Source organism: Harpia harpyja, chromosome 12, assembly GCF_026419915.1.
Source record: "Harpia harpyja isolate bHarHar1 chromosome 12, bHarHar1 primary haplotype, whole genome shotgun sequence".
In the NCBI taxonomy this organism is placed as follows: domain Eukaryota; kingdom Metazoa; phylum Chordata; class Aves; order Accipitriformes; family Accipitridae; genus Harpia; species Harpia harpyja.
In genome coordinates this window covers 15,926,638-15,948,601 of record NC_068951.1, presented here as the reverse complement: position 1 = coordinate 15,948,601, position 21,964 = coordinate 15,926,638, and the positions used below count along the sequence as shown (strand labels likewise).

Below are 21,964 nucleotides of genomic sequence, written 5' to 3'. Positions count from 1 at the left end.
GTAGAAGCTTCTAAGTTTCAAAAAAGAGGGGGATGTTTGTGTGTGTTTGGGAGGGAGATCAAAAAAGCTTCTTCCGGCCCTGCCATCTGAGGTAGTACTGCCTTTGCCTGCAAACTTTCTTGCCTGTTTTTAGGCTATTACAGCCACAACAACTCTTTTTGTAGCATTTTGTCTATGAGGATAAGATAGAAGACATCCTGCTACAGTTTAAGCTACAGTTTGCCTGTCTCTTGAATACTACGTGCAGCTATGGTCTTTTTACCCAAAGAAAATATCTCAAAAGCACATTGTAGGCAGCAACAAATATCCTTAGAGAGAGGAACGACAGAGTAGGCTAAGGCAGTTGGGTCTGTAAAAGAGAGCTGAGAGAGGTACAGTGGTATAGGGTAAACAACCGTTTGCAATAATGAGCTAGGGAATGTCTTTTTGATATTTGCTCTAGCACAGGGCAGCAGATAGAGCTAGCAGCTGGCATGCCCAGGGCAAGCAAGAGGAGATCACTCTGGCTGAAAAAGCTAGTTAAGCTTTGCAGGGTGTTACAGTTGCCTCTCTGTTTGGCTCAGGCTACTGCTTTCAAACTTCTGTAGTCGTTGATTCTCAGTGGGATGTTGGTACCGTGAAACAAATGCATACAAGTCTTCTCTGGAATATAATAGTTTTGTTGTTTCTGGTATGACAGGGTGGTTCTTGCAATAAATGTTTTGTCACCTTGATTTTTCAAAAGTGGGGAAGAAGGACTGGAAAATAGAGCAAATTCTGCAAACCAATAGGAGGAAGTTGTTCACGCTTAAAGGACAGAAGTGCTAAGATTTTTGAGTTACCTAAAATACATTTTAATGTGTGAGAGACTTTAAAAATGCAACTCTTTCAAAGTCTAGCCTGGAAAATCTTCTGGTTTTAACTTTGATAAGTTAATTTTGAATTTATTGCAGTAGTAAGCAGTTATGTTCACGTCCATTTTTGTTTTAAAACAGCATTAGTGACAGCAGTAGCTCACAAGGTTTGTCCCAACCTTCCACACAGACGACACAGTACTTGCGAGCTGACACGCCAAACAATGCAACGCCAGTAACCAGTAAGTGTTAATCTTATTACAAACCCTTGCAACGGACCCTCTTGCACACAGCTGGAGTATTTGGTGATAGGGGTCACACTGATTTAGTATCCAGTAGAAGAGCAGACCATAAATAATCTCCTGGCTCTGTCAGTTTGCCTCTGAAGCTCATGTGGTGTGTGGTTTTATCCAGCCATGCCATAGTCAAGATTGAGGCCTCCTTAAGTACTGGGGCCCAGGAGTCATCATATGAGCATGATATTGTGTTTCGTCCAATGGGATATTCTACCTGCATGTAGATCAGTCAGCCAGAAAGACTTCACCAGTATCTGAAGCATCTGTTTTTCTTAACACTGGAAAGAAGCTACCTTGTACAGCTCAAGCAGAGGGTGGTATAGAGCTGGAAGAGGTAACAGCAGCTGGAAGTACCCACCTAGCCCTAGGATCAGTTACTAAGTGGAGACCAAAGCAAGCGATGTCATTAGCATGTATTACTGATGGTTATGTTACTCTTTTCATCTTGTTGCTGCAACCTGCAATGGAAATGAATGGGGAAAAGGCTTTACAAGGGGGATATATTCATGATCTCTTTTTGTTTACAGCTTTGCTTGGAAGAACATGAAATAGTTAAAAAGAGCAGTGAATTAAAAGGAAGGGTGGCAGTAGTTTATATACTCTGTGATAGACTGATCTGGTAACTGATACTAGCTATGTTCTGTGTTAATTCTATAATTGCTGAAGGTATTTATTATCTGTGGAGTGTTTACTCCTCCAGTTATTATCTGTCTTCTCTAATGGAGGGATATCCCCTGTAGCATTACTCCAGGGAGGGGACTCTTCAGACTGTGGGGAAGCTGGACAGTGTAGGGGCACCCTTGGTGTGCCGTTCCTTGGCAGTTCAGTCTCTTTGGACTGACCATGAGCCTTTCCCTTGTGCTGGTGTTTATGCTGCTAGGCTGCTAGACAATTCAGGGAGCTGAGCCAGCCAAAAACCGACTTCTTTTGTGGAGTGATGGGTTTTTGGTTGACTCGGGTCTCTGAACTGGCCTGTAGGCTAGCCGTATGAGCACCAAAGTTGGTGCTTAGAGGGTATGGGTCTGCATGACTGAGCACTGGAAGAAGGCAAGACTTAGCCCAAACTCAAAGGGCTTAAGCTACTGCAAAGCCTGCTTTGAAAGATCTAAAGTGAGGTAAGGGTTTATATTGTAAAGTCAGAAAAATGGGGGAGCCTGGCCAGAGGAACGAACTATCTTTCTTTTAAAATCAGATTGCTGTTTTTCTCAATACAGTGGGAACTGCTAAGCTGAAATAGTGTTCTGGCACTCCTGACCTTTTCAGAAAGTGTAAATTAAATGGCTCCTGTTTTCATCTACTGCCACCAGTGATTTTCTTTTCTGTAATGCTCAATAAAATCATAGAATCATTTAGGTTGGAAAAGACGTTTAACGTCATTGAGTTTCGTATTAATTGCCTGAAGACACTTTGTTCACCAGTCTACTGAGTAGAGTGCTAGGTAAATATAATGATTAATGACTTGATTTTTTTTTTTTTTTTAAAGCAAGCAGTAAGACCCAAAAGTCTCTCCCATTGTCTTCTGATTGTACTTAGTAGTGATACTGACCATTCCAGTTCATGAGGGAGCACTGCAGAAATGTTGTGATTACTGTTCAGCCCTGCTGTGTCTTCCCATTTCCTCACCATGTGAGGAAGCAGGTGTTTACCTAAGATTGAACAGCAACTTTGGGAAAGTTTTGGCTTTCTTCTAAATTGTATTGTATGTCCCTAAAAAAAAAAAAAAAGTATCTCTTGTCATCTGAGTTCATCTTTCCCTTGTGAGGAGCTGCCTTTAAAATTTATTTAGTAGAAGCATTAGTTTAAAAATAAAAATAAATAAATACATATAAAATATAAAAAAACCTCCTTTCCACAGAGTTTGGAAGAGACCTTAGCAAGCAACTAATTCTTGAGCTGGTTTTCCCTCTTGCCACCTGAAGTCCCTCCCCAGCCTTTTTGTTTTCCATCTCTTATCCCAGATCATCCTGTGGTGTGGACGTCCTATCAACCTCAGGTTTTTAGATTGGCCCTCTAAGTGACGCTGTTTGGTTAATTTTAATATGACCCCTGGAAACTCATTACTGAGCCTCTGGCAAAAGGGGAGGGGACCAAGCCCATAGTGATGATTATACACTCCTCACCTTCACGAGCGTGGTAGCCACCATGTCTAAATGGCACTTGTTTGCTGTGTTCAGTCCTTGTTGTTCCAGAAAGTCTCTTACCTGTTTTGGGACACCCCTAGTAGCACAGGGAACGGTGAAAATGAATACAAGAAGAAAAAAGGTTGGTTGCACAAAATAAACAGGAAGAACATTCTTAGTCCTTCCACAGTTGTATTAACTTTTTCAGTAACATTTAAATTAAAAAAAAAAAAAAAATCCAAGTAATTCTCAAGATTTCTCTAATAATTCATAAACTTGTACAAAAATATTCAGGCCTTCCTGACTATATTAGTGTATCTAGATGTCTAGAAGCACCAGAAGAGGGCACTGGTAGTTTTGGTTACATCCTGCTGGGGTAAGGCATCTTCCTTACTCCAAGAAGTCTTCTGACAGTCTCCGACCATGGTCTTTATTTCCTTGTTGTCAGGAAAGTGCAGTGTTGTGTTAATCAGCTTCAGTATGTAAGGAGTTTTGTTTACTTGGTGTTAATAATGAGACTTGATCACATGATACTACAGAATTCCTGTGTGGGGTTTTTTTGCAGATTATTATATTTGCATGACTTGTGTTTTTTGTTGTTTAATACTTTTAAGATTAATTGTTAAGATTTAATCTTTTTAAGATTAATACATAATCTTTTTAAGTACCTGTAGGTGGTGCTGAGGTGAAGCAATGTGCTTCTGTTCTCATTATAAGGGTATTTATATTGGTTTGTTTGGCTCTGCTGGCTCCTCAGGTTATCCTACATTACGGATAGAGAAGAATGATCTTAAAAGTGTCACTCTAATGGAAGCAAAAGCTAAAGTGAAGGATATAGCCATCTCCAGGGAGAGGATAACTCTAAAAGATGTACTTCAAGAAGGTATTTACAGGACTCGGGCACTTGTGGGCTACAACATGGCGTGTATATATATATATTTTTTTTTTTAATAGCTAGATTTTTCTGAAATTAATCATGGATGATGTTTCTGATCTTCATAACTTTGGTGGAGGAGAAGAATGATGAATGCTGTTTGCATTGGGGTGTGGGGTGGTGGTGAAGGCAGTTTTCAGAATTCATTAGAATCGGGGAGCAACTAATCGTACTCAGTAAATCATTCAGCTTGTCTGTCTTAATCTGGTCCTTTAAATAAAGGAAAGGGTTAGATGGCTAAGGAATGAGGTAATCAGTTGGGGCTGTAAGTGGCAAAGTAACTCACTTTTGTAAGTTACTGCAGGAGAGCTGCTCTTAAAAAAAAAAAAATCAAAACAAAAAATGCCAGAGTCCACAAAAACCTCAGTTGTCTAAACTCATCTCAATTTGATAGCTTCTGATTTGCAAATCTAATCAGCAGATGCAACATTTACAGCTCTGATATGAAAAATTCAGGGATTACCTGATTCTTTTGTCTTGTTTAATATTTACCTTGGAAGCGTTCATGCACAACATTAATTGGTTCTTGTTGATATTGAATTTGGGAAATAGGCTTAAATATTTAGGGGTTTTTGTCATTAATCTTTACTGCTGCAACTTCAAGTCTTGTGTTCCCCAAGCCTCATGAGAAATCAAACTTTCCAAAGCTAGAGATGTGAGATACTCATCCTTTGGAGGTAGAACTGCTAAATGCTTTGCATTACTGTCTGAAAAACAATGGGAGGATGCTAACACTCCCCATTTAATGTATGCCTCTAAATCTCTAAGGAGGTGCTTGAAGTTGTGCTCAACTCCAATGTCAGTTCTGCAAAAAAGCTTCCTTTGCACGTGGGACGTGCTTTGTGTTCCTTTGTACTGTCTGTTGCCTGTAGCTGTGATGTTAGGAGTCACCCGATGACTAGAAATGACTCAGTGTCACAGCTATGACTCAGATGTTTAGCACCGAGTGACAGAACTGCCCTGTTCTGTGAGATGCAGCTTAAATGGCTGTTGAATGCAATGTGGATGCAGTTAATACTGGGATCTTGTTTCTTGGCTTCCAGCTGTTACATGAGTCTGTCAAAACCTTCAAAAGTTAGAGGACTAGAAGACAGATTCTGATGAACAGTCATCAATTTTAGTTCAGGACGTAGCACAGTTGAGTCTCAGTCATCTAAGAACAAAGGAGTTTGAAAGGAGAAGCAGTGAATAATAGAAATGTCTGCATAAAATTTTCAAGAATTCCTAAGTGCTGCCAATGAAACTTAAACATATTTTACAGATCTTGGCCAGAGATTCATTATAAACTTCACGTAGCTTCCATAACTTAAGCTACTTTACCATTTTAATAATTTAGGAGATTATAGTTCTCCTGTGGTATAACCAGCTGGAAGATGCAAAGCACCAGGTCTGAGGGTGCGCAAAGGGAAGAGGGATCTGTAGGGGCCTTTTGTATTGCTGGGCTTGTGCAGCACCTAATTCTGAACCTGCTTCAAGCTCATTGTACTAGGTGTAAGACAAAAATGTAGGTGTCTTTTTTTTAAAAAAAAAAAAGTTTCTAATGGAATAGCTATGCTGTAGCAAATGGAGCAGATGTTAACAGTAAGCAGACCTTTACTGTTTTCTGGTGAAGTAGAGAAATGGCTTAGATGTTCAATCTGGAATACAAACAGCATAATCTGTAAAAACCCCAGAGGAGAGTGAGGCAGAAGTAGCATGTTCAGAGTGCTGTCTCTAAATGTTATAGCACACCAGAGACACACAATTCCTGCTAAGATACGAGCCTTTCAGGGTATCGTTAAAAAAAAAAACAAAACCAAAAAAAACCAAACAAAAAAAAACAAAAAAACCCAAACCAACTAAAACAACAAAACCCCAAACTGTGGACCATACAGGCATGCTGTGTTACAGTCTTATTATGTCTAGATATTGGATTGCATGAAAATTACTTTCTAGTCGTAACTGCTTTTACACACTTCCCCATTCTCTTTCATTCCAGTATTTACAAATAGATAGTTTGATACCATAACATGTTTCAGTACAAGATGCTGTCTTCCCTTTGACTTTTACATATTATCTGTATATTGGAAATATGTATTTAAGGCACTTTCTCGATGTCTTCAAGAACCAAGATAGGAGGGGTTTAGTTTACTGTTAAATAATTTGTGCTGTATATTTGTGGTTGCCTTGTCTCCTTAGTTAAACTGCTGCTTAGTGAGATGACAATTTGAAGATCCCCTGTTTTACAGGGATTGCCTGTAGTCCCAGGGTAGGCGATAGAAATGTTGCACTGTCCCCGTTAAGTATTTAAAAACCAAATAAGACCCATGCTTCATGCCAGAAGATGTACACTAGGCTAAGGCAATCCTATCAAAGATCTTTCAACCTAATCAGACAGGAGAAATCAATGGGAAAGGGATGTAATGTATGAATAAGCTGCATGAAGATGATTGCACACATTGGTACCATGGTAGTAGTGTGACAGAAAAGCGCTGCCAACTTGAGTTGTGTAAAAAGTTAATTCTGTGTGTTACCATCCTGCAGTTGTTCTTACTCCAGCTGTTCAGTGTAGCTCCTCTTCCTGCAATTGAATCGTTAAAATTTTGTGAATGGAAAAATCTTGGAGAGACCGAAAAAAAAAAAAAAAAAAACAAACCCCAAACAAACCCAACACCTTCTAGCTGAGGTGAAACATTTGAATAATGTGATACTGTTGTTTTCACACTGTTCCATGTGTACTGGTTGGCTGAAACCAGTATTTCCCTATGAACATTTCCAAAAAAATTTCATCTTGTGAGAAATGTTTTGACTGGAGAATCCCAAACTGGCTGGATGACATGCTTGTCCCCATAAGTTTTAGTTACGTAAAACTTTCAGCATTTACTGCATGTAGTTCTGAATCCACCTCGTGCTGGAGAGGTGGTTGGTTTATATATTGTTGACTTAATTGGGGCATTCAGGACTTGTGCTTTAATTGCTATTGTTCCTAACTTTCTGCTGTGGCTGATATGTTTTAAGGTAGTGTTTTCTTAATAGATATTCAGTTCTGTTAATGTTATCAGTGTATTTTAACCACATAAGACTTACTAATTGTATGTTCTCTTTGTAGGCACATTTGGACGTATTTTCCATGGGATTCTAATAGAAGAAAAAGACCCCAGTAAAGAGAAACAAGTTTTTGTCAAAACTGTTAAAGGTATGCTTACATAAAGGAGTGTTTTTATGTCCAGTTGTTTGGATTGTAGTGCATGCTGAGCGTATCAAATCTGTCTCTAAAACCAAACCCCTCCTCCTCAAAATATGCAAATGGCTACTGCTTAAAAAGCAAAAGCAATTTGGATGCTGCCTTCAGCCAGAGAGAACAGAAATCTTATATGGAAGAAAAATGTGTGTGCTTTCCACCAGTGCCTTCGTTATTGCGTCTTGAATACTTTTGCTTATGATTCTTCTAAGCTGTGTCGTGTCCCCCCGCCCCAGCATGTCATTGTTCTTTCCATCCACAGCCTCTTCCCCTGCAAATTGTTGAAAAAGGTACCTGCAATGCATCTTAAGAATTTTTATAAACATGTGTGGCTGTACAAAAGATAGGGCATAGTTTCTGCCATCCTTAAACTTTACTACTGAAGCATCAGAATTATCACTTAAAACTTAATTTATACAAATATAGCATCTTTGTTCAAGAAATACATTGGAGTGATTTAAATTGATAGGTAGACTTAAGAAACAACAAGGTAAGTCTAGATGAAAACCATATTACATATATCCTACATATATATTACTTATATCCTACATATATCCCTTCCTCTACAGTCATCATTGTAAGAGTTCTCTAGTAGCTTACAACAGTTTTGCTGAATTCCTTGTGCAGTAGTTGCTTCATCAGTTATTTTTGTCATTTCAATTGGGTATATTATTGCCTTTGGTTTTTCATTTTAAAACTTCTCTAATTCTTTCTTTTAAAAAAATAAAATAGGCTTCTATAAGAATTTCAACTAGTTTTAATTTTTTTTGCCCAGCTAGTAATTTTTAAAGGTACTAATTTTAAAGAGGAAGGTGGAAATTGGTGAAGCTGCTGAATTTTGTTGTTGTTGAACCTTTCTGCTACCCATTTATTCTGTGCCATTTTAAAGAAAAAAATATTGCTTAAAGAAGGCAACTTTCTATTATCCTTGGTAAGTTTCTCACATGATCGGATGCTTGTGATAATAAAAAAAATAAGTTTATGTGGAAAGCCACTTAGAAAAAGATTCACACTCACTTCAAGGGGAGGAATTTCTTGAATTCAACCTGATTTGGAATAAAAGTAGCTAAAAAGGGGGTCCCTCCTTGAAACAGTCTGAAAGTGGCAGTTTGGGATGGATGCTGTTGCATTCCTTAGCTACACGTTGTTCTTTATGTGGGCCTAGCCCGATCGTATGCTTTTGACAGTGAAGACAGGTCAGTCCCCGATACCATACCTGCTGCTCTAAAAAAATATGTTGAACTTAAAAAGGTCCAACATGTCAGTACTATGAGCCAGGTACCAGCTGTGAGTAATCAACATAGGCAGTGTGAAATTACCCTCCTTTCCTGCCTAACAAATCCTTACCTCCTAATCAGCCTGGTGTGGCTGAACTGTAAGGTGGAATGGGTACCAACAGTGAAGTATTGCTTTGTGGGCAGCAGGAGGGTAACCTGTGAGTAAATCTTTCTCAGCATTGAGTCAGGCAGCAGAGCTTGATCTGTGCTCTGGAACAACTGTTTGTGTTTCTGCTAATGGGATTCACAGCAGGCTGAACAGTGAGGATTTGCTGCTGTTGCTTTTCCTGCTCTTCTCTTGCCTGTCCTCAAGAGCATTCCTAGATTCAGAGTGACAGTTATTCTCATAGTCACAAGATACTTCCATTATTTCTTCAGGAGTGCCTCTGAGGTGGTACACTTCTGTAGCACTTTTCGTCCCTGTTGAGTCCAGAGAGGACTTCTGAAAAGTAGATATGCTGCCGCTTTGGAAGATGTTGGTAGCTACCATTTAGTGTGATGGTGGCAGCTAGAACTGTGTCATCTGAAGTAGTCATAGCCTCTTACATAAAGGCAAGTATTTTCTTGTAGTGACTTCTAGCAAGAAGCAAAGGAATGTCCTCTCTTTATTAAAAAAAAAAAAAAAAGTCTGCTTCTTTCCAGTATTTTGGGAACTTTTCCTCAATTGTGCCCTCTTCTGTTGCCCCTCCCTGCCAAACAGTTCTGACTGTCATTTTGCTTTTATTTGGTATAGTTTCCAAAAGCCTTATCCTATATCACATGAGCCTGGTGCTTCTCTGTGTTTGATAAGGCAGTCTAACTTGGGGCATCATTCACCGGTGTTACCTTAACCTGTGATCCCCTTCACTGTGTTATTTGGTGGTTCTCTGCCCTGATTCAGAGTCAACAAATGTTACTGGTCTTGTGATCCGCCAAATTGTTGTGAGCTAGGACAGTTTGACAGCTGTACAGCACTACTCAAGCATGCTTACTTTTTATAGCATTGGATTAAATGACAGAGAACATTTGTGAGAACAGATCTTAATTTAGCTGCCTCCCATCACTACTTATCTAATTGCTTTGCCAAAATGGGGCTTCCAATCCACTCTTAAAGCTGCACTTCTCCCTTGCAGTGGCTTGTATCTTTGACACAGTGCACATCCTGATTTCTCTAGCCCTTCCCTTTGCAGTGAAAGATTTGTTAGCTGTGGTGAACTGGAGCATGGTCTTAAGGGAGTAATGGTATTCACATAATTGTTGTCTGTAGAGAATTTCTCAGCTTTAAAAAGGATCTATACGGACAAAGTTTATAATAGATTTTGCTGATACTTGTCTGTGAAATAATACTGGTTTGGGCAGCGGAACGTTGCTAGGAAAATAACTATAAACATCCCCCCCTTCTCCTTACAGCATTTCATTTGCAGTGCTAATATTAAGCAGCTTTGTCTTTGTACCCTGGCTGTGATAGCTGTGTGTGCAGCTGGGTCATGTAATAAGTTGGGAATTTGATCTGCTTGGAAAAAAAAACTGCAAAAATTCTCTCTTAAGCAGACTTTTTCCTTGATCTCGTTCATTCTCTGACCACACACACTGCTGTTTTGGCACAAACACAGGAGTAGGGCAGGACCACAAAAGCAAGATGGGTATGAGAACTATTAAACTGACTTAAGTATCTGTGTTGCTGAAGGCACGAAAGGAGCCTGAGGGTCATGGAAAAGAAACAAGGAAGAAAGGTTTTGCCTGTGTAGCTGAGTTATCCCCCCAAAAATGTACCAGCTACTCCAGAACTGTCTTGTTTTACCCAGTGGTACACTCTGAAATTGATAAAATAAAGTCCAGTGGTACCCCAAATGATGGAAAATAATGGGAAGAGGGTGTGGGATGTTTCAGATCTTCTGAAAAATGTGAACTGAAATTCTTTCAGCAGGTGTTGTGAGGAGGAATAACCTTCTTGAGAGGAAAAGCACCTCTTTCTTCTCACTAGGATCAGAGCTTGAGAAACTTAAGACATGGCATTGGCTGTTTTGACATTAGGGTAGTTGCTGCAGCTTTAAATCTGGAGTTGCCAATAGAAGAAACCCTTTGGAAGGAGAACACCTGGACATGGTAAATATGATCACTACACTTGTGCCCAAACTAGAATTTCTTACTAGAATCATAATTATTTGGGTTGGAAGGGACCTTTAAAGGCCACCTAGTCCAACCCCCTTACCATAGGCAGGGACATCTTTCACTAGATCAGGTTGCTCAAAGCCCCATCCAACCTGACCTTGAGCACTTCCAGCGCTGGAGCATCCACAGCTTCTCTGGACAACCTGTTTTAGTGTCTCACCACCCTCCCTGTATTTTTAAAAAAAAAAAAAAAAAAAAAAAAAAGATTCTTCCTTATGTCCAATCTAAATCTACCCTCTTTGAGTTTAAAACTGTTGCCCCTTGTCCTGTCACTACGGGCCATGACAAAAAGTCTCTGTCTTTCTCGTAAGTCCCCTGTAAGTATTGAAAGGCCACAATAAGGTCTCCCCGGAGCGTTTTCTTCTCCAGGCTGAACAACCTCAACTCTCTCAGCCTTTCTCCATAGCAGAGGTGTTCCAGCCCTCGGATCATTTTCACAGCCCTTCTCTGGACCTGCTCTAACAGGTCCATGTTTTTCTTGTGCTGGGGACCCCAGAGCTGGACACAGTACTGCAGGTGGGGTCACAGGAGGGCAGAGTAGAGGTGGAGAATCACCTCCCGTAACCTGGGAACTTTGTCTAGACATGATCTTAGTTGGTGCAGTTGTCTACTGTGTCATTGGGTATAAGCCTTCAGCCCTGCACAATGACACCAGTGTACTGGCATACAAGTGGCTTTGTGTTGGGTGTTACCATTGCAAACTATATTGATTGTAGCAAGTTTGCATTGTGCAGAGTGGTAAAGCTAGTGGAGTAAGTGATTGTCCGCTGGACATGCCCAAGAAAGCCCAACAAGTGGTGTACATGGGGCTGGAAGGCATCCTTGTGCCATGGGTAGCTCATGTATGTTGGCTTTTAGGAGAAGACCTCTGCTGTACTAGGAAAGGTGTCAAAGAAGGATTATTGTGCCATTCCAGTAATGGTTTCTGAATACTGCTCATTAGGAAAACCTGTGAAGATGGCTTATGCCATAGATGAAACAGCAGGTGCCTATCATCATGGATCTCTTCTTTCTTGTGTTCCTCCTTCAGTTGTTAGTGTATTATAGGATCCATAACCTTTCAAGATGGGTTATTTCTAATAATGTGGACAGTGTTGTCAAAGATGAATGTTGTTGCTGACGTGCTTGTCAGACAATAGATCTGTGAGTATTTCCCGCTCTGAGAGAAGCGTGTTTGCAGCCATGTCAGTTTGCCTCTTTCCTATCTTATCTCTCACCAGGGTTGATCCTTTTCTCCAAAGGATCAAAAAGCAAAGACAGTTGACTGGTTATGGCAGTAACTGCAGCAGTCCTTCCCACTTCCCTTCCCTGATGTTTTCTAGCCCTCTGGTAAGGTGTTGAGCATTACTATAAACCAGAATAGTGCTAACTGAAATCAAGAAGCCTTGAGTTTTCTGAACTTAGTACTCGTTCTCCCTTCTGAAGTGACCTGCTGTTAAAGGAATTGGTAAGACATAAAAATTAGAAAGCCTGGACCTGCCTACCTTTGTCCTGAGAAACTCTTTTAAGTGAAAGAGGCAATTCAGAGAGTGTGTGAGACTAGTTTCCAGGAATGTATTGTATTCCTCATTTTCTCAAGCTGGGATTGACCTATTAGGTCAGACTCTCAAAGGGCAAGTTTGATCCTAATAAAGCCACATCAGTGCAGGAGGCAAATAGATGGGAGTTTGCTTGTTTAGCATTGACTAGTTTCTCCTCCACCACAGAATTTGTCTGGGATCTTTCATCTGAACTGTTCATTAATTCACTGAAGTACTTTTCAACCGATTCAGTGATTACTTGTTCAGTAGCTTGTACAGTGATATGACTGAAAAGTTGGAGACACTTCTCTTGAAATCTCAATGCCACATCTTTTATAAAGATACAGTCTGAAGACAGAATTAATCCCTGAGTGCCAGAAGTTCACTCCAGATCCCTTAGAAGAGGGGGTTTTTTCACTTAACTGTACTGCACTCCAGAGAAAAGTTGTAACATGCCTTGGGTAGTGACAAAGCTTCTACCTGCATGTTCATGAAATACATTAATTTATAATTTTTTTTTTTTTTTAATGCTGGGCATCCAGACACACTCTAAAGCATTAGATGACACAAGTCTTCCCTTATGTGCAGTGCTCCGTGCCAAAGAGGAGAGCTTAAAAGAAAAAATGGGTATCAGTTGGCAAAATTAGAAACAGCTTTCTGGAAGGTCTAATAACTTTGGGAGTACAAAGATCACAAGCCCTGGGCAAAAGGGGTTACTTGTTCATGCTTCCTCTAGATCCTTAGTGTTGAACATCCAGTTGTTCTTTTCTATTTGCAGTTTACAGTTTCACTGTGTATTAATTTGCTAGTCATTGTCATAGAAGTTTTAGCTTCTTTCACATTTAGACTTTTCTAAGGATAATTTGCCTTCATTCTTTCTTTAAATGGACATTCATGAAGATAAACGATGTGTGTCTCATTGCCAGTAAGAACAAGAATATGTTATCTGTACTATATTTGGGATATTGGAATCCGTGGATCAACACAACCTGAATAAGTTCTTTGTTAGAAAGATGAGAGACTTAGGTGGCATTTGCTTTCTTCATTGTGTTTCTTGCTCTACAGTAGAATTGTTTTATGAGGTTGTAATGCTTCACTTTCCAATCACTCTCAACTTCGGGAAGTGTCTTGGTTGGCATGTTTCTCAAAGCTGGCGTTGCGTCTCTTGCCAGTGATTGACAGTTCTCTTCTGCTTTTATATGGCATGAAATACACTTTCTTGTGAATCTTCTAGATCATCTTACGTCAGAAGAGGAAGAAAACACACAGTTTTTACCTTTGATTTAAAGAACACATTGTTTAATGGTGCTTTTCCTGTGAAGGAGAAAATTCTTTGCAGAACAAATGGAATTGTATTATTCCAGGAACCTACGCAGTGAGTTTGAGTTGCGCAGAGCCCTGACTCATTTAGTACATTCTGGCCAAGGTACATTTTTGTTAAAAACAACCGATCGGGCTGTTCAAGATAACCTGACTGCTTCCATTTCATTTTCTAACCACTTAAAATTTTTCTTCTGTACAAGGAAGGAGTGTTTGAAAACAAAACCACCCATGAAAAGCACTGGAAACAAAGTCATAGTATAAGTGAAGATTAAGTCTTAAGACTTCATCATTTTATTAACTTTAACAAAGCTTTGAGTTTTGTTCTTATCACCATAGGTCACTAGAGGACTCTTTCAGCACTCTTGGCTATCTCCAACATTATACTTTTAAAAATTTTTATTTATTGTTAATCTAAGATGGGATGCTCGAAGTGCACCCACATAGGCAATATGGATCATGATGCTGTAATGGAAACCTTGGAGAAAGACCTTACCATGAATTCATCTGGTATATCTCAGGACTGTAGCTGCCATCAAAGTATTTGTAGTACACAAGACTTTTCTAGTATGAGTCAAAACATGCACTTTGCAGTGCAAGTTTGTTTTGAGTTGTAGATATGAGGAAACCTATTAGATGTTAAACGTTGTATGTTCAAACAAGTGGGACTTAACTGTCCATAGTGTGAAGACCTGTTACTGCCTTCATTCACGTGATGTCTGTTTTGGCCTGTTTATGACCTAGCTGAGTGCAAGTTGGTGACCCTTTAGGACTACTTTAGTGTATTTAGAAGTTGTAGGAATAGAGATCCTGAGAACTTAGGCTATGCAAAGCAGGGGAGAGCCAAAGGCATAGTTAGGCGAGTTAAGTGTTCATAATAAGCTTTGTGTTAACCAAGTTGAAGGGTTTCTTATTCATATTAGACATATAGTATACTGCAACCTGGAGCATACACAGTTGTTCCCAAGGTACCATTTTTAAATTGCACTGACTTCACATTTTTGGGCAGTTCATTCTTAAAAGCACTGCCTTGTGAAAATATAAGTTTAAGTTCATGTCTTAAATGTACAGTATTTAAGTTAATTGTTAAAAGTACTTAACCTTGCAAAATCAGAGTACAAGATCTGTTTCTGTAGAAAAAAGTTCATGACAAAAACAATTCCAGAAAAGAGCTGCTTCTAGTCTGAGTTAAATTCTTAAGCGTTTTTGTAAAGGAAGGTACTTGAATTTAAAGAATTAGAGAAAAGTAGCAAATTTCTGAATATCACCTTAAAAATGCACTATGTTTGTCATTCAATCCTGGTTCATTAAGAAAGTATCCTGAGACCTAAGGTAGTACAATATACATTAAAAGAAATATGCAGTAGCAGCTCTGAGGTTGATGTCCAAAGTACTGTACTACTTAAAGATTTACTATTCCATATGCTTCTGCAGGAAAAAAAATAAATTCATAACCTACAGTATACTTTCATTTACATACAGTTAAAATCACTACTTGTATTTCAATTTTGTTAGCTGCTGCCCTTTAGCAATTGATAGACTTTGAAACATTACATCAGTTATGTCTTTTCCCCAGTTTCACTTCACATTTACTTACACTTTCTGCTTCATTTTAAGTTAAATGGATTACTGAGCAAAGAGCCTTCTACTTGTTGCTATTTGCTGCTGCTACTTGGATTCTAGTATTGTTATATAAGGGAAATAGGAGTATCCCCAAATCATACTTCTCTCTGCCCTTTTCTGTGGTTTAAAACTGTGTGTGCATTTGTAATGTAGGAAAGCCAGAACAGCACTCCCCGTTTTAGCAGTATCATGTTGAATCACTTCCAGAATATATTAAAATTAGGCTTGAATTTGAAAACATGAACTGCATTGCTTTGGAAAATAAACTTGTGCGGTTGTCATGTGGAAACAAACATTTCAATATAAATAGCCTTGGTATTAAGATTTGGGGAGAAATCCTGCTCTATTGAAATTTTGACAAAACTAAGCAGAGTGTCCGATGTTGTAACCTCCTGATGTCGTCATTTGTGTATTTATGTCTTAACATACAGAAGATTTGAATTCTGTAGGATGCGTGGCTGCCTTGTAAAGCAGATAGATGTTGATGCGTGAAAGTATAGCCATTACCTGAATGCCTCTGTAGCTATCCAGACTTGCGCATGCAATAGAGCGGCTAAAAAGGAGCAAGGTGTCTTTCCTTCACTTCTGTGGGAGGCAGAAAGCCATCGGATGTGCTACTGGCTTCCATGGTAACTTGTCACTGTCTAACTGTTAGGACCCCTTGAAGTTTTAAAGCATAAATATTTTTGTGTATGTACTTTCCCTTCTACCTATGAAAAAGCAGATTTGATCATGACTACTTGCATTCGTTAAGCAGTTCATCCTTCTATTGAAGGAAAGTTCTGAAAATGTCTGGTAGCAGCTTTAAAAATGTCATGTACTACAGATGTGAACTCAGGATAGTTTCTGAGTGTTGAATTTCTTCGAAAAAACCAAAGCCTGGTGTAGAAGGGTTAAAGCAGTATTCAGGCATGTATTCTCTTTGAACTGGAATTGAGTTCTGCTGTGGGAGAAGTTTTACATGATTAATTGCTATGCAGAAGCAGCAGTAATTAAAAAGGATGTGTTGATACTAGGAGCATTTCTTACCTGAAGCTGAACATTTAGGACAGTTCTAGTACTACGCTTCCAATTCCTATGGACATAGTCTGTGACCATTGTACCTGCCTGTATGCTTTTCACACTTCAATAACCTGAGCTTGTGGACTTTATCACAGTATATTTGGCAAAGCCCACAAGTCTGAAGGATAATAAGGGTAATACAAGCTTTGTGAAAACAGTAGCTATGTAGAAAATGGGTTGTATAAGTGTGCTGATGTTCACTGGCCATATTAGAGAAGGAAGTTGGCATGGCAACAAGATGTTACAAATGATCCAAAGGTGAGAAAAACTTCAGGTAGAATATCTTTTTAAATATTGCTGTCAGGAAATGTGTTTATCAGAAGCCTTAGACTTCCTAGCTGTAGTGTTTGCAGAGCTGCTTCTGATAGGAGTGCTGACAGAAATTGCTGGGTGTTACTGCCCATAGTAGGCTAGGAAAGGGCTCAAATGACTTACTGAAATTTTGAAACCTTTGGTTATATTTCTTTTAAGAGTTTGCTTTGTCTTCTGTCTGAAGAAACAGATTTCAGTGACCATGCATGCTACAATCTAAAGTCCAAGTTGTAATGCTGTGCTTTGCTATTTTGAGATTCTAGGAGGTCTGACTTAAAATGTTGTTCTTGAAAGCCATCCAGCTAATCGGGTAACCCAGTGCAATATCCAGGTAATTGCTGCTTTTCATCTGTGGTAAGTAATTTGAGGTGTGGAGCCACCCTTTTCCGATATGCTGTCACCTAGTGAAATGTAGAGCACGATGCTCTGCAGTTGTTATGAGTGCCCAGTCTCAGAGCAAGCACGTTGCTGCAATGTTAGTGTCGTCGCAAAACTTCTCAGAGATTTTTTCATGTGAGTGTTACAATGATTCATGTGACTGATGAGTGATGATGAACAAAGATTTTAAAATGCAGTTTTGCAGATGGACTTTGAGAAGTTGGTAAAAATCAAATAGGTGTTCTTTCTCCCCATGAACCAGGAAGGGCCTCAGCACATATCACACTTGCCAGAATTGCATGGAGGGATTAGCCTGTTATATAAAAATAGTAGTGCCAAGAGCCCCATTGTGCCTAGCTGTATACAAATAACGTAATATCATGAGATAGACTTGCAACCTTATCAAAGCTTCTTGAAATCCTAGCTTGTTCTTGCTCTGTGCCTTAGGGTAGACTTTCACAACCAGGCTCTTGGCACAGAAAGGGTAAAACCAGTGCTTTAAAAGCATCTTCCTAGTTCTGGAATGCATTTACATCTATCTCAAATAGTCTTGTTTTTAAGCACCTTCTGAAAGTTGGGCCTTTTTGGTCCTAATTGAACATCTAGAATACTGCTGGGTATTAAATCTTTCTCTGAACTCATGTGACCTGAAGTCTTTGCTGTTCAATTACTCAGCTGTTGGTGCACAATAGTCTTGTGAAAATACATAATGCTTTTTCAGGGCTGAGAAGCACTGACCTGGCAACACCTTGCAATCATCAGGCTGCAACTGCATGAATTGTTGAGCTCTGATGTATTCTTAATCACAAATAGTGTTAATATGTGAGAGGGAAGTTTAGCTTTTTTTAGGGCTTTGAAGAAGTTGTGCAACAAGCCCTTGTTGCCTCGCCCTGGCATGTTCAACTTAAACTTGGGGCTGTTTCCTGATGCCCAAATTTAATATATGGGAGTCTACAGCCTCCTTTGTCGTGACTTTTAAGTTGCTATTCTAATTAAAGAGGTTTCTGGCTCTGTGGGAGGCTTTCCTCCCATTTCCCCCTCTTTAGCTGTGTGTGTGGCTGTGTTCATATCAAATGACTTCACAGATCTGGTACAGAAAAAATGAGCCGTGAAAGCCTGTGGGCATTCTTGTGTGTTTGACAAGATCATTCCCCAGGTCTCATTTTGTGCGGCTACACAAACAATTCTGTGAATAAAATGCCCGCGTGTGTGTGCTTACATGTAATGCTTAATTTGATGTATGGTTTTGGTACAGGGTTACACTTTGGCCCAGGCAGGAAAATGAAATCTGTAGGATTCATCTTAGTATGTCCTTATAAAAACCTTTCACCAAGCTGGAATTGCTGGGTCGTGGCTGTCACTGGCTTTGCTCAAGGACTGCGTAGTTCTTGTATCGAAGCCAGAAATGCTGTGAATTTTCTGGATTGCTTTTAAGGGTTTTCAGTACAGGATGGTCAGATGCACCAGGTCCTCCACAACAAAATGTATCATTACCAAAATCACCTTCTTCCTAATCTATGACGACCTGTCTGTTGGATGCTCGAAAGTGGTTATAATCTACTAAATGTGACAGTTTGTTTAAATTTACTTTTTGTTGTGTAACTAAAGAAAATGGCCTCAAAAGGAAGTCTAATTGCAATGGGGACTGTTGCAGTAACATTATTTTGGTATTTTTTTTACCCCCTTTTGACTAGAATCACTCAAAGAAGTGGTGATTTATATTCTGTTTTAAACTATATCTAGTACAAAACCACAATAATCAAACTGTGTGCTTGTTCTAAAATTGGCACTGGTCTAAGCTAGCGGAGGATTAGCCTTGTACTGCTATTGTTTGTTCTGAGTGTGTTTGAATTTGTTGGTGTTGTGTAAGTTTTTTCCATACAGAAAACAAGGAAATAATATTGATAAGAAAACACAATACGGATGCTGGGACTGTTTCACAAGATAAGATTTAGATTTCCGTATATACTTCAATGGGAGTCGATCGTCCTTTTGGGTGCTCAACGACTATAGCATAGCGTCTCTGAGGTGAAAGAGAACAATGAAACGTAACAGTGACCTGCTGAAAAACACCCTGTGTGATGGAAAGGGAAAGGCATCAGCAGAAGAGTGCTGCTTCTTACAGTGTTAGTGTGAAGAGATGAATAGGTGCATTGTCTGAACCAGATTAACTCGTTCTGTAGATTTTAAAGCCAGTCTTAAATACTCTCTGATCTAGAGCTTCGAATTATTGCATGGTGGCTCTTACAATTAAAAGCAAACCAGTTAAGCAAGCACAGGGCCAAAGAATGTATAAGCAAGTTAATGTCATATGCTGGGTTGAAGAGGTTGTGGTCTTTGAGTTCTAGTAATTAATGCATTTAAACCTGAAGCTGTGTACTAGCAGCCTGCTGGCAGTTCCTCTAACTTCTTATAATATGCTTTCATACCTCTGTTTTTAATGCTTCTTGCCCTTTATAAGAGTTGGATGATTCAGTCATTCAAGCCTATGTAACTTCATTTTAATGTAGTATCTTGGGTTTTTACTTGTTTACAAGCCTTTTGAAGTCTCGAGTACTTATCAGATTTGTCACATATAAAACACTTGAGTGCTATTGCTGCACAGTAGGTAGGACCTTCTCTTTCTCATGCCTCTGTATTGGAGTGCAAGCTAGAGGCTTCAGCTGAGCATTACTTAAATGTCTCCACTGCAAGAACCTGTTCATACCCTCTCCCCATATGTACTTGTTACCAAATACAAGGACATGCACTGTTTTGATGCATCCCATGGTATACCACAGCCATAATTATCACTAATCTAATGGCACCTCTGTGTGGACTTCCCTAGAGCACTGTGTTTTGGCTCTGGTGGCCTTGGTCCTTCCACCCTGTATGGGGTCTAGGCAGTGATGCTCCTTAGGGGTTTCCAAGCATGCTCAGGGTTCGGTGCCTCTGGCTGGGACCTGTATCTGCATTTATAATCTCCATTTTCTGATCTCCTCCTTTTTTACTGTCTGTATGCTTTTGGGAAGGCATACCTCCTTTTTAATCTCTCCTGAGCCAAGGTAGTAAAGCAGCCTTTGAAGTAGTTTGCCTTGGGATATTATTCCTTTCCCTGACTTAAGGGAACTTTCTCAATCCAGCTAATGTTTTGTGGTTTACAGGTTGAGTTATGTGATTTCTCTTTTGATGAACCCTTCTTAGGCAGGAGCTGTGTTGTACCTGAAGCTGCCTCCACTTCCAGCAGATCTGGAAAGCTAAATGCCAATTTGTGCGTTATGGTTAGAGCCTATCTATTTAGCTTGCCATTGCCATAAGGGGCAGGCCGTGCTCTCTCTTGGGGCTTTGTGCTTTCTTTCCCTAGCTTGTGCTCATCTGCACTGACCACATTCACCATTCAAGTCAGTCAAAAGTCATGTTTTCTTTTGCAGGGTTAAAGTTCAATTAGGAAAGGGTGTCAGAGCTGCTAAAGGGAGGAGGGTAAGACCATGAAGAAGGGAAAAGAGCAGATAAGTTCTTTCCTCTTCTTCCTCCCAGCGCAGTAGAATGTTGGTTTGACACATCTGTAATATGTGAATTTATCCTAATGCAGTAAGGAAAACTGATTGGCCTTTGCTGGGCTCTCTCCTGTGCTAGCTTGCTGCCTAGGCACTCCAGTACTAGTTCTAGCATGAAGGAGTGGCAGAAAATGCACCCAGGTATGAGGAGGGTGAGATTGTGAGAGCTCTGATTTACATCGTGTTAAGCTTCACTGTTGCTTCTTGCCACCAGAGGGGAAAAAAACCAAACACAAAAATATCTGTGGGGAAGGGGTTACAGGCGACACTTCTGCTTCTGCCCAGTAGATGTTCTGATTGCTGTGGGTTACTGGAGTTTTCACAGATGCTTGAATTTTAGCTGGCAGCAGTGGGGTTGGGTTTTTTTGGTGTTTTGTTTTTTTTTTTTTTTTTAAGGTGGGGAAGAGAAGAGCAAACATTTCTAAGGTTACCCAGAGTCAAGTGTTTCAAGTAGACAGCAGTAAATAAGTAAATCTAGAAATAAATGGTCTCCATCAGTGTGGAAGTAATCTGCAGAAGCCTATACTGGTAATTCAGCAGCATGCTGGTGTCTTCTGAGCACTTCTGTGCTTTTGGGAAACGCATGGCAGGCTCCCCTTCTTCCAGCAGCAGCAGCCCTGTGTGGAGGATGTGACCCGTGCTGCCTAGTGCAGGCAGTTCATGCCTGCCCAGAAGCTGTCAGGAAGTGGCAAAAGTACAGTCTGTCAGCACCTGGAGTGTGTTTTATTTCCTTTTTCGGCTTCACCCCATTTGTTTAAGCAGAAATATTCCCTAGAAGTTGGCTTACTCGTTTGGGGTTTTTTAAATTCCATTTATAAAAAGTAGGCAAACAAGTTCTGTTTGTGCTCAAATGACCTCAACTGACTTGGAAATCTGGACCAAATTTTAATTAATATGTTGATTTGTTCCTAAAGTTGTATCTGTCGTTCCTTTATTTTTTTTCTTAGATCAAGCCTCAGAGGTACAGGTGACAATGATGCTGACTGAAAGCTGTAAACTCAGAGGACTTCACCACAGGTAAGCTAAGCAGTGTTTATAAGCAAAACTGTATCTGCGTGAGCTGAAAATACTTGTGCTTAAAGCTCCCTAGTAGGAGGGAAACTTTTTCAGAATTCAGCAACATTTTTTTATGTTTGAAACTTCTTTTTTTAAGCCATAAAGAGCTGAAACTATTTTGGTGTCACTTTAAAATACAGAATTCTAGATACGCTTCTTATTGCAAAGACTGCTTATAAGCTTCTTTTCTAGCTGTGCAGTCCATAAAATCAAATGGTTGCAGCATGTGGAAAAATGGGGAAAGTCTTTGGTGTTCCAAGACTTGCAGTGCAATATGGGTAGATATTTCTTTTATATATTCTTAGTTATTACAGAAAAACGTGCTG

At 39.7% G+C, this 21,964-nt stretch overlaps 1 protein-coding gene across 3 annotated transcripts in view; it reads left to right on the top strand.

Moving 5' to 3' along the window:
• Positions 1-21,964, top strand: part of RYK (receptor like tyrosine kinase) — a 63,852-nt gene that overhangs the window by 28,373 nt on the left and 13,515 nt on the right. Inside the window, exons 7-10 of one of the 3 annotated variants that reach the window (XM_052803887.1) lie at positions 975-1,075; positions 4,007-4,132; positions 7,272-7,358; positions 21,530-21,599. In XM_052803887.1, coding sequence (XP_052659847.1) covers positions 975-1,075; positions 4,007-4,132; positions 7,272-7,358; positions 21,530-21,599 — 384 coding nt within the window. Of the gene's footprint in view, positions 1-974; positions 1,077-3,998; positions 4,133-7,271; positions 7,359-21,529; positions 21,600-21,964 lie in introns of all 3 variants that reach the window. The other 2 variants (XM_052803886.1, XM_052803888.1) reach the window with 2 other exon arrangements.